Source organism: Phyllostomus hastatus, unplaced genomic scaffold (genome assembly GCF_019186645.2).
Source record: "Phyllostomus hastatus isolate PE091 unplaced genomic scaffold, TTU_PhHast_1.1 phas_contig_40, whole genome shotgun sequence".
NCBI classification, from domain to species: Eukaryota; Metazoa; Chordata; class Mammalia; order Chiroptera; family Phyllostomidae; genus Phyllostomus; species Phyllostomus hastatus.
Genome location: NW_025333872.1, coordinates 78,466,360 through 78,480,975, shown reverse-complemented (window position 1 = coordinate 78,480,975; position 14,616 = coordinate 78,466,360). Strand labels below are relative to the sequence as shown.

General features: G+C 42.7%; 1 protein-coding gene across 1 annotated transcript in view; it reads left to right on the top strand.

Annotated features, from left to right (window-relative positions):
• MAP3K5 (mitogen-activated protein kinase kinase kinase 5) overlaps positions 1-12,508 on the top strand; it is a 173,653-nt gene extending 161,145 nt beyond the window's left edge. The window contains exons 26-30 of the mRNA XM_045843111.1: positions 4,431-4,674; positions 8,280-8,392; positions 9,181-9,290; positions 10,826-10,902; positions 11,787-12,508. Coding sequence (XP_045699067.1) covers positions 4,431-4,674; positions 8,280-8,392; positions 9,181-9,290; positions 10,826-10,902; positions 11,787-11,859 — 617 coding nt within the window. The 3' untranslated portion in view covers positions 11,860-12,508. The remainder of the gene's footprint in view (positions 1-4,430; positions 4,675-8,279; positions 8,393-9,180; positions 9,291-10,825; positions 10,903-11,786) is intronic.
• The last annotated feature ends 2,108 nt before the right edge of the window (positions 12,509-14,616 follow it).

The following is a 14,616-nucleotide window of genomic DNA, read 5'->3' as shown; positions in this document are numbered from 1 at the left end:
GGTCAGAAAAAGGCCATCAGTGGGAAAACTGGTGAAGTTCAAGTGAGGTCTGTAGATTAGTTCATAGTATTGTATCTTGGTTAACTTCCTGGTTTTGGTAATAGTGTCAAAACTACGGAAGATGTTAAGTTTAGGGAAACTGCTCAAGGGCATATGGGAAGTCTCTGTACTATTTTTGCAACTTTTCTGTTATTTCTATTTCAAAATAAAAAGTAAAAATATTTTTAAAATGACCAGTCTTCTTCCGAGAAGAACATGCAGAACAGCGAGAACAGTGTTCCCTGAAGAGTTTTTTCTCAGGCTGTTTTCTCACGTGTCATCAAGAGTCAGCCCTTAGATGACTGGCAGCATTAAATATCTTTGTTACCCCTCAAGCGCAGCCTGGTGGTGGGGGGCCAGATGGAGAAGTGCTGAGCTTGGAGACCATGTTGGCAATGCTTAGGCAGAGAGAACTGATAATGTGGACATACTTCCTATACTAATAATAACTTCAAAAACTGCTAAAGCACTTGGTATTACTGCCATTTGTTAAGCTAAATCAGTCATGTGCCCCATGTCCACATTAATGTAGAACGACCAGCATTCTATACCATTGGAGGATCTTAAAATGCAGGTGTCATAACCCCGTGCACTGACAAGTGTTGTGATTTCATTTGGCATCAGAAATACCCTGTGTTAAAGCAGCTTGGTCTAGTTATTTTCCTGGCGAATAACCAGTTGGGTTGGAAGTGGGGAGGGGGGTGGGGACAGTATTGTTGTTTAATCCCATCTCGCTGTTCTGGAAACATGCACAGGCTCTGGTTTCCCACACTGGGGTGTGATCACTGTCCACCCATTACAGGCTGCCCTGAGTCCCTGCCTTTCTCCTGACACTGGGCTCTCTCCTGACAGTCCATTCTGTTCTCCATTCTTCCCAGAGGCCTCTGGGCTACCGTTTGAGCTTCCTTCTCTTAAAGGCCTCTCCCTCTTTCTCCATCAAGCCAAGGCTTTCCCCTCCTCCAGACCCTTTGCAGGCCCTTCTTCCTCTGCGAATCCGTCAGTGAGTAAATCACCACTGGCTTTAGTTATTGCAAATGTGCCTTATTTACCCCTTAGCACTCTCAATCCATGCACATGTGAATTACATAGTTAGGTCTACACCTGAGACCATCTAAGATTTTGGCTATATTACTTTGTACTGACAATTTCACGTTACTTTTGTACAGGCACATGGGGCTCTTTTGTATATTCACCCTAGTTTTCCTTTGGAATATTATGTCTGGGGACAAGGACCAGATGCTCTATCTCATTTAGCTGTTCTACAGTACAGTTTGTGTTGTTTGATGATGTGTCCTCAGGGGGCCGCCATGAAAGACCAGGATAACAGAGTATTACATGTGCTTACAATTTTCTACTTTCTTTAAATTGAAAGAATTTTTTAGTCATACATAAAATGATAATTTATGATAAAGTGTGCAGAGTTAGGTATATATAAGGAGATATTTAATATAATAATAAACATCAGATTTTTTTTCTCCCAAAACATTATAGCCAACAGCACAATAAAACTTTTTAATTGTTTTAAAAATTTCAGATTAGAGACCATAAAAGGAATTTAAGAATAATTTTAGAAAAATGTAAAAGGTCTAATCTCATGTTCTAATTTAACCTAGAGTTGTACTTTCTGAAATTATTTTTAAAGTAAAATAATTTTTTAGCCCGGGCTGGTGCGGCTCAGTGGATTGAGTGCCAGACTGCAAAGCAAAGGGTTCGATTCCCAGTCAGGGCACATACCTGGGTTATGGGCCAGGTCCCCAGTAGGGGGTGCAAGAGGTGACCACACCTTGATGTTTCTCTCCCTCTCTTTCTCCCCCCTTCCCCTCGCTATATAAATAGATAGATAAAATCTTTAAAAATATATTTTTATTCTATTGTTCCCTTCTAAATACAAATAATCCTAATAGATAACTCTTTCATTCTGCCAACATTTTCTGAGAGACTAATATGTCTTAGCCCTTCTACTAGATGCTGGGTTTCCAAAGTAAAACACCTGATTTTGAGTCACTCCTACTATAGGTGAACTAGGAAATAGAATTTTGGAAAGAGAAAATAATTCAGAAAGCAGAGTAGAGGTGGAGCTTGGTTAACGTTGAAAGGTGAGGGGCAAGGATGTGGGGACATGGAACCCTTGTGCACTGTTAGTGGGACTGTAAGGTGGCCCACCACTATGGAAACCAGTAGTGGCTCCTCAGAAACTTGAAAACAGACTTAACATATGATCCAGCAATTACTGTTCTGAGTATATATCCAAAAGAACTGAAAGCAGGATCTCAAAGTGTTACTTGGGTACACCCAAGTTCATAGCAGCATCATTCACAGTAGCCAAGAGCTAGAAGCAATATAAGTGTCCATTGACAGATGAATGGATAAAGAAGATGTGGTACATCCATACAGTGGAATATTACTCAGCCTTGAAAGGAAGGAAATTCTGACACACACACACACTACAACATGGGTGAACTTAAGGACATTATGCTGAGTGAAATAAGCCCATCTCAAAAGGACAAATACTATCTGATTCTACTTGTGTGAGGAATCTATTGTAGTCAAATTTATAGAAACAGAAATCAGAATGGTGGTTGCCAAGGGCAGAGAGGAGGGGGAAAGGGAGTTGTTGAATGAGTATAGAGTTTCAGTTTTGTAAGATAAAAAAGTTCTGGAGATTGGTTGAACAACAGTGTACAGATACCTAACACTGCAATTTGTTCACATAGAAATGGTAAAAATACAAATTTTATGTCATGCACTTTTTACCCCCAAAAATTTTTTTTAAAAAGAAACAAAAAGAGATGAAGGGAGGCAGGGCTGGCACATGAGCTTGGCCCTAAGAAGGGCACTCTTACATTTTCTTATGAAAAAAGACGACTTCCCTTTTTGGTTGTTGAATTTGAAGTGCTGCCCAACAGGACTGTCAAGGAGGCATTAGATGTAATAGGATCAGGGCTAGAAATATAGTTTGTTGTTCTCACATTACAAGTATTTAACCTTCATAGATGTTAACGAGCTCACCCATGTAGAGTAAGTGGAAACACAACAAAGTGAAAGGTAGAATTCCAGGCTCCAGCCTTTAAAGCCAGGGAGTAGGCAGAAAGGCTCTGATGCAGAGAAGCAGCAGCCAGACGCCTAGAGGAAGGTACCGTGCACAGGTCCAGTAAGGTAGGGAAAGAGTTACATAGAGGGTTGGGCAACGACTGGGCCTTTGGTTGCCTTGCCAGAGTGGCTCCCTCTGGAGCCCTGTCCTGCACCCAGGGGCTCTTCCCCTGTGATGCATGGACTCTCAGGACGGGCTTCAGGGTGTCTGCGCCCTCAGACTGTTGAGGCAGAATGCTGGGGAATGTGCTGTTCTCTGGGGAGCATCTCCGTGGCTTCTCTACATTCTCCGTGGGTTCTGTGATCCGATGAAAGGTGCACGTACCTGAGCACAGGGAGTTAGGATCCCTTGTCTCTGCTTCTCTGATTTCACTTAAATTATGAACGTCATTCCTTTTTCTGGAACATTTGACCACCTAATCACAATTTGTCACTTTTTTCTATGCGGAGATAGACATCATCCAAGTTCTGAAGTGGCATGAAATGAACTCATGTCATAGTAGCATGTTTAAGTGGAGAGTTGTAACTTTTGCATTTTAAATCATGATGGTTAGTCAACAGGTCGGACACACACCAAAAACCAACCCGATAGTCAAAGACACTCACTAAAGTGAATGTAAGTCTGTGTGCCATTTCAGTGACTCCTCCCATCCCCTTACATTTTGACTGTTAGAGACAAAACGCATTCCATGTACTTACTTTTGTTTAGATAATCTCCATATCTGTTTCCTCATTTCTGAGTTAATAATTGCCAAATATTATATCATCTAAAAAATTAATTATCCCTGTATAAGCAAATTTTTACATCCTTAACAAATTTTTATATACCGTGTTTTCAGACCATAATGTACCTAGGTTTTAGAGGAGGAAAATAGGGAAAAAAATTTGAAGCAAAAAATGTGGTGAACTATTTAATGACATAAATAGCATAATATTTCACCAATATAAATGTAAACAGAACTCAACAGCAGCATTAACAACCATTATTCCTCCCAAATGGGGGGCGGGTGCATCTTACAGTCCAAAAAATACGGTAATTGCCTTTCTGATTCTAGCATTTATCTTATGTGCAGGGGGAACATTTCTTCTGTTTGAATTAGATCATTAAGTTTATGTACCTGCTGAATTTTGCAAATTCACTGGCAGAACAAACCTGAATTAATGCACAGAAATCATCCTCACTTTTGGAAAAGTAGTTTGGAATACAAATCTTACCGACAGCAGGGCAGATGACATTCGTGTCTGAATTAAGGCAGCCGGTCATGTTTCATTAACACTGCTGTTGATATTATGCTTGACAGAACTGAGGCCCCATTTTGGCCTTGCATCCGAGAGTGACACCGCAGACCAGGAAGACTTGGACGCAGAAGATGACCGTGAGGAACAGCCTTTAAATCGAATTGTCCGAAGCCCTCGTCCCATCATTGAAGATGCTGTGGCTACCTCCGGAGTGAGCACGCTCAGTTCTACTGTTTCCCATAATTCCCAGAGTGCTCACCGATCACTCAATGTACAGCTTGGAAGAATGAAAATAGAAACAAATAGGTAAGTCCTATTCTGACATGGGTAGGTTTCTTTTTTATAAGTGCATATGTTTTGGGTCTGTTTTAAAGTTTGGTCTGTAGAAAATACAAAATATGGTCCATGTACTCCACTTAAAGCCTTTCTAAAAAAGAGAGAGACTTATCTTAGTCTCTTCTGTCAAATACATTTTCTATTTCTACCAATTGACGCCTCGGCACAGTTTCCTTGATCACTGCTCTGTGTCCAAGTGCACTGAGGCTTCCGGAGTCACTCTGTCATAGCCTCTTGGACACAGACTGAGAGCAGCGCGTACCGTCCGGCAGACGGCTGAACGGCCGACCGAGAGCCTGCGTTCTCGAAAGCCCGGGATTTGGAATATCAAGTTCTTTTAGGAGAGGAAGCCCCCTGTTCTTGAGGAGGTAAAACTAATGGTGCTAAAGCTTCGCATTTTAGAACGTTAAAATGATGAGCCATTGACCATTTATGATTCAGTTTTATTTTTAATATGCTGTGTCATATCTGGAGCTTAATTTTTCTTTGAGAGTGTGGTAACGTAACAACTTACAGGGGCAGGTTATTAAGTGAAGAGTAAATATTTCCTGTTCTTCACAGATGTTGGCCGGTTCAAGGTCTGCATCTGCATGATTTACAGCTTCCTGTGCTGGCTGCAGTTGACATGTGGGCAACTGGCTTTATGACTCTGGGTTTACAGTGAAAACTTTTTTTTTGGAGTAAATCAATAAAAGTTGTCCAAATATTTAGAAACCTTAGTTGAAAATTCTGTTGTTCACCAGGGAGGTAAAATATTTATTTCTAGTCATAAGTTAGGTTTCTAAGGTTAAATTTGAATACAAAGCTTCATTTTAGTACAAAGCTCATCCTATATTCAAGAGTATGAATTTTGTTTGCATGTGTAAGTGGCTCCAAACGTATCTTCTGTGATTTGCGTACAGAAATCTTTCTGAGTAAAGGGAACGTGGCTTTCTGACTTCCAGATCCCAGTCTTGCCCTTTGAAACCCAGCTCTTAACTTGCCATCTCTGCTGCTTAGCAGAAAGGAATTTGAGTCTTTTCTCCTTTGAGATGTCCATCTAAGTCTTGGTGTCCCCCATTTCCTCCTCCTCTTGAGTAGCAGTCCAGTTACGACCCTGTCCATTACAGCAGGTGTTATTTTCAGTCACTCCCCTTGAGGGGACTCTGTCGTCCGACCCTGAGTGGAGTTGCCTTTTATACCCTCTCTGATCTCTGGAGGCGGAAGTTCACTCCTTACTGTTTTGATTCAGCCACCCCACCCCACTCTGCCCACGGCTTCCAGTCAGAATCATACAGACACTAAGTCCACTGTATGTACCCACGAGCTGGTATGTTTGCTTCTCGGGCCCTAAAACCTTCTGTCTACATACCCTGGCTCATGTCAACAGAACCCACCTCTCCTAAATTAAATACAGCCTTTTCCTTCTCTCCTTAGCCATCGGAGTTACTGTCTCACCACCCTGCCCCCACCCTCTGTCCTCCATGCTTGTGCCACCTGCAGTCCCCACGGGCTGCTTTCGAGCCCTCCCACCGTTTTCTGAGGGTGTCAGCTGGCTGAGCACCTGCTTCCCACGTCTTCCCCTCTCTGTTGAACAGACGAGGATTTGCCACATTTTTGTTACATTAGCGCACAGTTGCATTTTTCACAAAAGCCCACGTTTGTGCGTTTTGCTTAAATCTGTGAAATCTAAATTTCACAGATTATCAGCCTCCTTTTCCTTTTTCTAGGGACGACCTCCCACAGCTTCTCCGTTACTCCCAGAGAGTGGGACAGGGCACAACACTTATTTCACACACGGTCCAGAGAAAGGGCAGCTTCTTCAGTGCCCGTACTAAGCGGTGGCAGTAAGGGACTGGCCGTGTCTACACTGATCCTTCTAATTGTCAGTGAATAATACTTCATATATTGAAGTACACTTATTGCAAAGTAAACTGAGGAAAAGGGTTAGTGTGTTTTTAGGAAAGGTTGTAGCCCTCATGTTGGGAATGTTAAACTTATCTTTTTAATTTCATGGCACAAGTAAAGAAATTACCAAACTTCTGTGGCACACCAAAAAAAAATTTTTTTTACCGATCTGACAATAATAAATAGGTATAATTTCAATTCATTTTCCCCAGACAGCTATTGTTGTGTTGGCCGTTGTCATTTTTTAATTTGTCAGTCTATGGGAAGAGGTCAGTGCCCCTGGCTAAATACTCAGGAACTGCGTGTTTTAAAAATTCTTCCTGTATAGCAGTTGAACATCACTGATTTAGGATAATCACCAAAGAAAGTAATCAGGTTTATCTAGCTCATGATTATTAGGTCATCAATAATATTAAATGAGAAAAGTAACAAAATGGCCTTAGAACGTATGTTTTACTTACACTTGAGTGTATGCTTACACAAAATGTTTACGGTAATTCACCTCACTCAAGGAGCTGCGACAATAACACAGGACAATAATGCTGTTAGTTAAAACCTTACCCAGGAGGATATGAATGGTTATCTGATTTTCTGTCTGGAATTATTCACCCCCACCCAAGTTAAAAACTTGACCTCAGGGCAGATCCTTGCAAACTTCTGGGACAGAGAGGCAGGCAAGTGCCTTGGTTTCTAAGGATTTTCCTAATGGTACTGAAGACAAAGTAAAACTAAAACTGATAGAATGGATATGCCCTTAAAATAAATAATTTTGAGAGATGGACTTGGGACAAATGAGGTAGCCTGTCAGTACTTTGCCTCCCATGTTAGGTTCTGGCTTCTAAAGATAAAAAGGATTTAATGCAGTCTAGATTTGCATAGGTTAGATTCTAGAAAGTTCCACAGTGTTCTTTGAGCAAACAATAAGACTATGCCATTACTATTCCATACATGTGGATTAGCAAGGAAGACAAAAACATATACCAGACCAAATAATTGCCAAGGTAAAATTCATACTGAGCTTGCTATCCATTTCTTTGGATATCATTCCCATTGGAGTAGACAAAAATCTCCCTTAATCCTCGGCTTCCCCCTGGCTTTCAGTTCTTTAATCTGCCTAATTGGGCACTGCTCACAGTAGCTGTCTTTAAATAACCTGCCTTCCTCACGCCTTCTCTGGCTGCCTCCAGTGCTTTCCTTTTATCTGGCCTCTGCTGCCTGCTCCACAGGGATCCTCTCTCCTGCGAGAGAGCCACGCACTCTGTGTCCTGTGGGGGCGGGGCGGGAGCTGGGGCCGGGGAAGGAACCCCTCCTGAGTCCCAGGTGGGGCCCTTTTCCAGGGCCTGAGGCTGCGGCTGGGAACAGAGGAGCTCTTATGAAAGGCCAGCACTTGAGCTACATTGTCTCGTTTAAAGCTCACAGTAATTCTTTCAGGAAGTTTTCCTTTTACCTTTTTTGAAAAGAGAAAACTGAAGCCGGGACAGCGTGAAGTAATCTGTCAGAGTTAGGTAGGAAGTACGAGGCGAACCGAGATAACGCGGACCTCGCCGCAGAAGTGCCGGCTGGGAACCTGCACGGCACGGAAGCCCCAGGGTGCCGCTGCTGGCGGGAGTGGGGGAAGCCCAGGTCTGGAGGGTCGCTGGCTGCCCCGCCTTCATGAGGTGGTCAACCAATGCACTTTTCTCCTGCAGGTTACTGGAAGCATTGATTCAGAAAGAGAAAGAATTACAAGCGCTCCTTCATCACGCTATTGAAGAAAAAGACCAAGAAATTAAACACCTGAAGCTTAAGTCCCAACCAACAGGTGAATAAGCAGAAAACTTTAAAACTGTTCAGCCAGGCTGCCCCACGCAGCTGAGGGAGCCCACCGGCAGCTTTATCTCGTGGCTGAGTTGGCATCTGTCACTTGTACCACAACCATACACACAAACACATTGCTTTTTAAAAATATCCAACTGTTTGTTTTTCGTTTTGTTTTTTCTTTTTTGTCTTTTAAAATATACAACTCTTAATTGTAGCAAACCATCATTTCTTATAAGGGCGGTAAAAATAAGATGCTTCATAGTCATCTTTTCCTAAGATTACATATTATTGAGGTAAATAGGGTTCTCTACTTTTATGCCTTTATTTCCTTTTAAAGATTTCACAAATGAGATTACTGGAATAAAATTATATTGTTTTTGTCATTTTTGCATTTGTATTGTGTGTATTCTAGTTTTTTTTCATATTATGGCAAACAGAAAAAGATTATTATAATTATCGAGTTCTCTGCTGATTACACTGGTCTTTGTTGTATGAAAAACACAGTACAATTTTACTACACCAAGTGTATTCTAAGAAACTAAAATTGAAATGAAAGTAAAAGGTGGAAGTATCATCACATTATTGCTTCTGACTCTCCATTTACTAGAAGATTAAGCACTCTTGAAGCATTTTATTTATAGTTCATACTGCCCATCTTAATTGTTTCCATTAATTTTTAGAGCAAAATCTTTTAAAGTATTAATAAATGTCTGTTGACTGGGGGGGTCTCAGAGGACCTCTCTCAGGCGAAGCTCAGAACGGCCTCCCCTTCCCCCACTCCTCCTCTAGCTGTTCCCGGGTTGCCCGCGCGCCGCTCAGCTTCCGGCGCCAGTACCAGAGACTCGGAACTCAGCGACTGGCTCCGAGACAGCGGGGCTGACGAGGACACTGTCAGCCAGGTAAGGAAAGCCGCCTGCGGGGCAGGCGTTCTTCCACCTCCTGGAGGTGAGCGCCCACCCACCGTGTGCCGGGCACAGGGGCACACCGGTGAGCACGTCAGGCCCCCGAGCCTACAGCCTAGGGTAGGCAGACGACAGTGAGATAATTCCCCAGGTGAAAGTTTATGGCCTTCCAAATCCTGTGAAGGCAAGGTTCTCAGGTGTTACGGTTGGGGAGGGTCCCTGGAGGAGGTGGTGGCTGAGCTGAAGCCTCGAGGAATGTGCAGGAATAACTAGGCCACCTGAAGGTGTGTTGTGGGTGGGCAGACTAGAAGGGGAAGCCTTTCCAGCATTGTAGTGCGGAGGGTGCCAAGACACTCATCTTCGTGGCCCAGGACCCCTGGGCATTTTTATATTTTCGGATTGAAAATAAGAGTGGAAAAATCAAGACAGCACTAAACTCAAAAGGTTTTCTGTTTCTAATTCTTTAAAAGGTTGTTAACTTTTTAATTCTCTTGCGAGATTATTAGACTCCACTGGCTCTTTAAAATAGATCTAGTTAGTGAACTTATAGCAGGAACACTTTGTATACAAACCATATTATATCTGTAATAACGTATTCCTCTCATTCCTTACCATCTTTCATAATCAGAGTGAATAGCATTTGTTTCCGTTTTAAGATTATGTATATGTGCACAGATACACAGAGGTTATTTTTTTGTTATTTTATAGAAAGGGCCTCTTAATACAGCATTACACTGATTTCAGTTTTATATTTAAATTTTAAAAATAGCTTTTTAAATATAAAATTTTAAATTTGCTTTATATTTAAAATTTACAAGTAAGAATAAAGATGTCTTTTCTTTTTACTTGATAATTCATTGGACCACTAAAATGTAGGGTCTCCTTAGAAATCTATAGGTAACAAGTTACTGCTGCATGCATTTAAACAGCTCTTGCCTATGGAAAATAATGCATATGACCAAATTCTCCAAAATATGTCTCGAACTGAGACTCAAATCACAATTAAGGAGTAACTGATAAGCCTCTAAATCATTGCCCCTTTTTTGGAATTAAAATTAAGAGCTTCCGTTTAAATTCGGGACACTGGTATACTAATAATTATTTGAAAGTACCTTTTGTGAGGCATGAAAACTGAGTTCAGAAATTAAGGGTAAGAGCACCTTTCAGGAACACTCCTTCCCTGCGTGGGAAAGCCGGAGAACACCGAAGAAGCTCATAGAGACAGACGTCACTTCACGTGCCGCAGACGCAGTTGCGAGTGAGTCCTGCCTGCTCCCTGGAGGACCGTGTGGAAACCCCGTGTGGAAACCCCATGTAGCTTAGACTCCCTGTGCGTTTAGAAGTCATGGGTGTCTCTCTTAATAATTATTTCTTAATAGGAAGGAGCTTCCCCCTAGTAACTCCAGAAGATTATGTTTTTAATAGGTTTAGATTCACTTTTAATTATTGCCAGTGTTTACATTGCAGGTGGAGTTTGCTATTAAAGGTATATAAAACTTCTAACTTTTATGCGTATTTTACTTTCTTCGCAGTTTCTGGCTGAGGATTACTCACTAGTGGATGTTCTCTACTACGTTACACGCGATGACCTAAAATGCCTGAAGCTAAGGTACCACTTTCGTTTCTGTTCAGTGGTCACGAAGGCAAGAGCACTGGGCCTAGGTCTAGCAGTCTGGGCCCCCTGGCTGGTGTGGCCCGTGGACTGAGCGCCGGCCTGCGCCCTGTCAGGGCACACGCCTGGGTGGCAGGCCGGGTCCCCAGCTGGGGGCCTGTGAGAGGCCACCAGCTGATGTTTCTCCTGCATACTGGCATTGCTCTCCCACTCTCCCTCCCCTTCCCTCCCCTCCCCTCTCTCTAAAATAGAAGTCTGGGTTCCTGCCCCGGCTGGGTCCCCGAGCAGCCCTCACCGGCTCAGCATTCCTGGCCGCCCTCTCTGGGTCTCAGCTGCTCAGAGTAAACTGAGCTGGTTGGAGCAGACTATTGTTGAGAACTCCAATAACCGATATTCCCATGTTAGTAAAGCAAGTCAACTGGAATAATATTTTTGACATATCAGACTAAGACCATGAAGTTATTCTACAGCTGCCTTAAACAAATGTCCTAATTTCAAACAAATTGTGGCATACTTGGAAATAGGTTGGGGCACTAATTTGCCATCAGAATACCTGGTATAATCTGATACAGTTTCCCATAATAATTTTTTTTCCCATCAGGCCAAGCATATACATAACTTTTTCACACCAGCCTCTAAAAAGACATTTCAGAAGTGCTGAAAATCTTTTTTGCTTTGGGACCTGGTGGATTGTGGGAGTGGAGAGGAAAGGCAGGAGGGATGATGAGAAGGTGTATACAAAAAGACACACAGTGACCAAGATGAGTTTGGCGTCCTCACGTTCTGATCCCGGCAACTGAAAGCTCAACGGTCATTTTCTGTTTCAAGGGCAACGTTTTGAATGCAGCGTTCCCATCACCGTGTTCTTGTGTCTTCCGCAGGGGCGGGATGCTCTGCACACTGTGGAGGGCCATCACGGACTTTCGAGACAGACAAACAGACAAACAGACCTGACTGCCGCTCAGCTGGTGTCCAGCCTTCTCTGGGGACTCCGACCGCCGACCCAGAACCGATCTTAAGGGAAGAAGGATCCAAGGGAGAGGAGAAAGAAGCAGCACTTTAAATCCAGTATTTGTTTACTCGTGTTAAAAAAATAGACAAAGTACACTGAAACTTCCTAGATGCTTCTGTTTCTACAGTTCATAAGGACTCTTTGTAAAGACTCTCAAAATAATCCTAAATACTAGGATATTGAGGATTCTTTTACTCGAAACATTTTAATGGAAATATTCTGAACTCAGCAGCTACTGCACTTCAGCCAAATGTTCGTTTCACGCAAACCAGATGTAACATTTCACGTGATTGTGCATCACTGGGACAAAGCCAAAATGTGCCCCAGCTTTTCAGGCCTCTGTGTGTTTGTCATGTGCCCTGACAATTTGAGTAGAAATGCCTAATTTCAATTATTGTATAGTTTGTTTTTTAAATATGCAAAATCTGAGAGCAATGGTTTTTACTTATCTGTGTTAATTGTAATATTGACTATATTTTGTAACTTAAGTTTCTCGCCTAGAGTACATTGGTTTGAGTCATTTTCGTTACTACTGAACTGTACCAGTTGCACAGGCCCGAATCATAGTAAAGTTAGCTTGTTCTAAAGCTATCCATTGTGTCGTATTTACTCTAAAAAGGGAAAAAGACTCAACCTACCTGTTTTGATAAATTCTAAAGAATCTCATTTTGTTTTAACAAACTAGCTAAATTACTGTATCAGATTTCTAGTTGTTTATTCAGCTATAACATTAAAAAGAATCTGTCTTCTATCCAAGTAATCGAAGAACAGCTGATGCCCAAGTCTTTCCTCAGGGCAACAGAGGGCAAAGGAAAAAGGAAATAAAAGAAAGTCAGCACATGTCCTCAGAGCCCTGAGTCTCCTTGGGTGACAACTGTGCATCTCAAGGGGCCGGCAAGAACACCCCCCCCCCCACCCTCCCGGAGAACACTGCATTTTCTCTTGCCTCAGTTGTAGTTCTCATGCAGAGGGAAGCATCTGAAGCTGAATATTATATTTTAGAAGCCTGCCCATATTAATAGGATAAAGTTCAAAGTTCCTACATGGATCAGTGAGATACAGTTACTTGAATATAGAGGATACTTTATTATGCAAGATAAAAAGAGTACAGACCTGGTCACCTGCCCCATGTGTGACAGTGCTTGATGAAACAGGAGCCATCGTTATTTTTGTGTGAAAACCCAGCTACGTTATATTTTATATGGCATTAGATTATCCAGAAAGTTCTCACCAGTACTTTGCCATTTGATATTTGCAACAACATAGCTGCATCTGTTTTGTTTTGTTTTGACTTCCCAATCCTGAGGGGAAATTTCGAAGGGGGCAGAGTGTAAATTAAATGACGTGTCATTTCACTCATACCAAAATACAGGGTAACTTCTTTGTTAAGCCACAGTTCATCTCCCCAGTACTTATGGTTAAGTGCTTCTTTTAGACTGTGTATAGGACCAAGCTACCCATGTTTGATGAACTCTTTAATGATAGTCTTTCAGGGGGACCTTCACCCTGCACTGCCCTTGGGATCGAGTCCCCTGTTCCTGCATCGTTCATAACACTTCCCAGGCAGCATTTGGGTCTGAGTCACAAAAGAAGGCAGTTCCATTATGGCCCGAGTTTCATGAAAGGCTTCACTTGAAAGGCCTTGGCACGAATCTGGGCTGATGCTTCTACACCCAGCTTCACGTTAAAATGACTGGATACTTTTAGAAAATATTGATGCCACCCCCTCAGAGAAATTGGTCTTTATTGGTCTGGGACAGTGCCCAGAGATCTTTCGCAAAGCTCTACAGCTGAGCTGACACTATCCCACCTCCTTTTCCAGGTGGTACCTGGAGGGATGAATGGGAAGCCCCTCTCCACAGGGGTGCTGGTAAGATGGTTAGCTTCGTTGTCCATTTAGGTAGCAAGAGTCTAAACACATAGGCCTGGAGCAAAACTTACCACCTGTTGACCTTGGGCAGATTAATTAACCTCTCCAAGTCTGTTTCCTCACCCGAAATGGGAAAAACAGCCTACTCAGAGGTGCTTACTGCAATGCTTCACAGGTAGTAAGCACTCAGTTCTTGCCTACTGTTACCACCATTCATTCAAAAGTAGTTATTAAGTACTGGGCGCTGTGTATGACGGTGCACTAACAAGACACGGTTCCTGGCCCCGAGGTTCACTGCCAGCGGTGGAATCCAGACAGAGCAGAAACAACAATGCATGCAGTGAGCGCTGTGGTTGACATCTGACTGCCAGCAGGGATGGAGAAAAGCTTCCCCGAGAAGAAGCCAAGTCCAGAGCCGAGCCCGGAAAGATGGCTGGTCACGGAACAGTCTCGCATGAGGGCGGGTGGTGGCCACAGTCTTGTAAGAGAAACAAAACCGGAGTTTGCTGGGAAAAGAAGATCCAGTGTTTCTTTTTAACCACATCTTGATGTTTCTCTGAATCCTTACCATTGCATATTTTGCATCATTCATACCTAAACCCATCACAGAAATGACTCGGCGATGAGGAATTGTTGTGACTCTGCCATGTGTGCGGCACTGCCGCAGCAGGGCAGGTGTACATGATGCCCCTGGAATTCAGAAGGCAGGCAGCACTGTATGTCATCCGCTATTTGTAAACAAATAAAGTAATGATGGCTCCAGACTTTATAGACACCCTATAGAGAAACAGAAGACAAAGTTCCTGCCACCGATAATTCATATCAGACT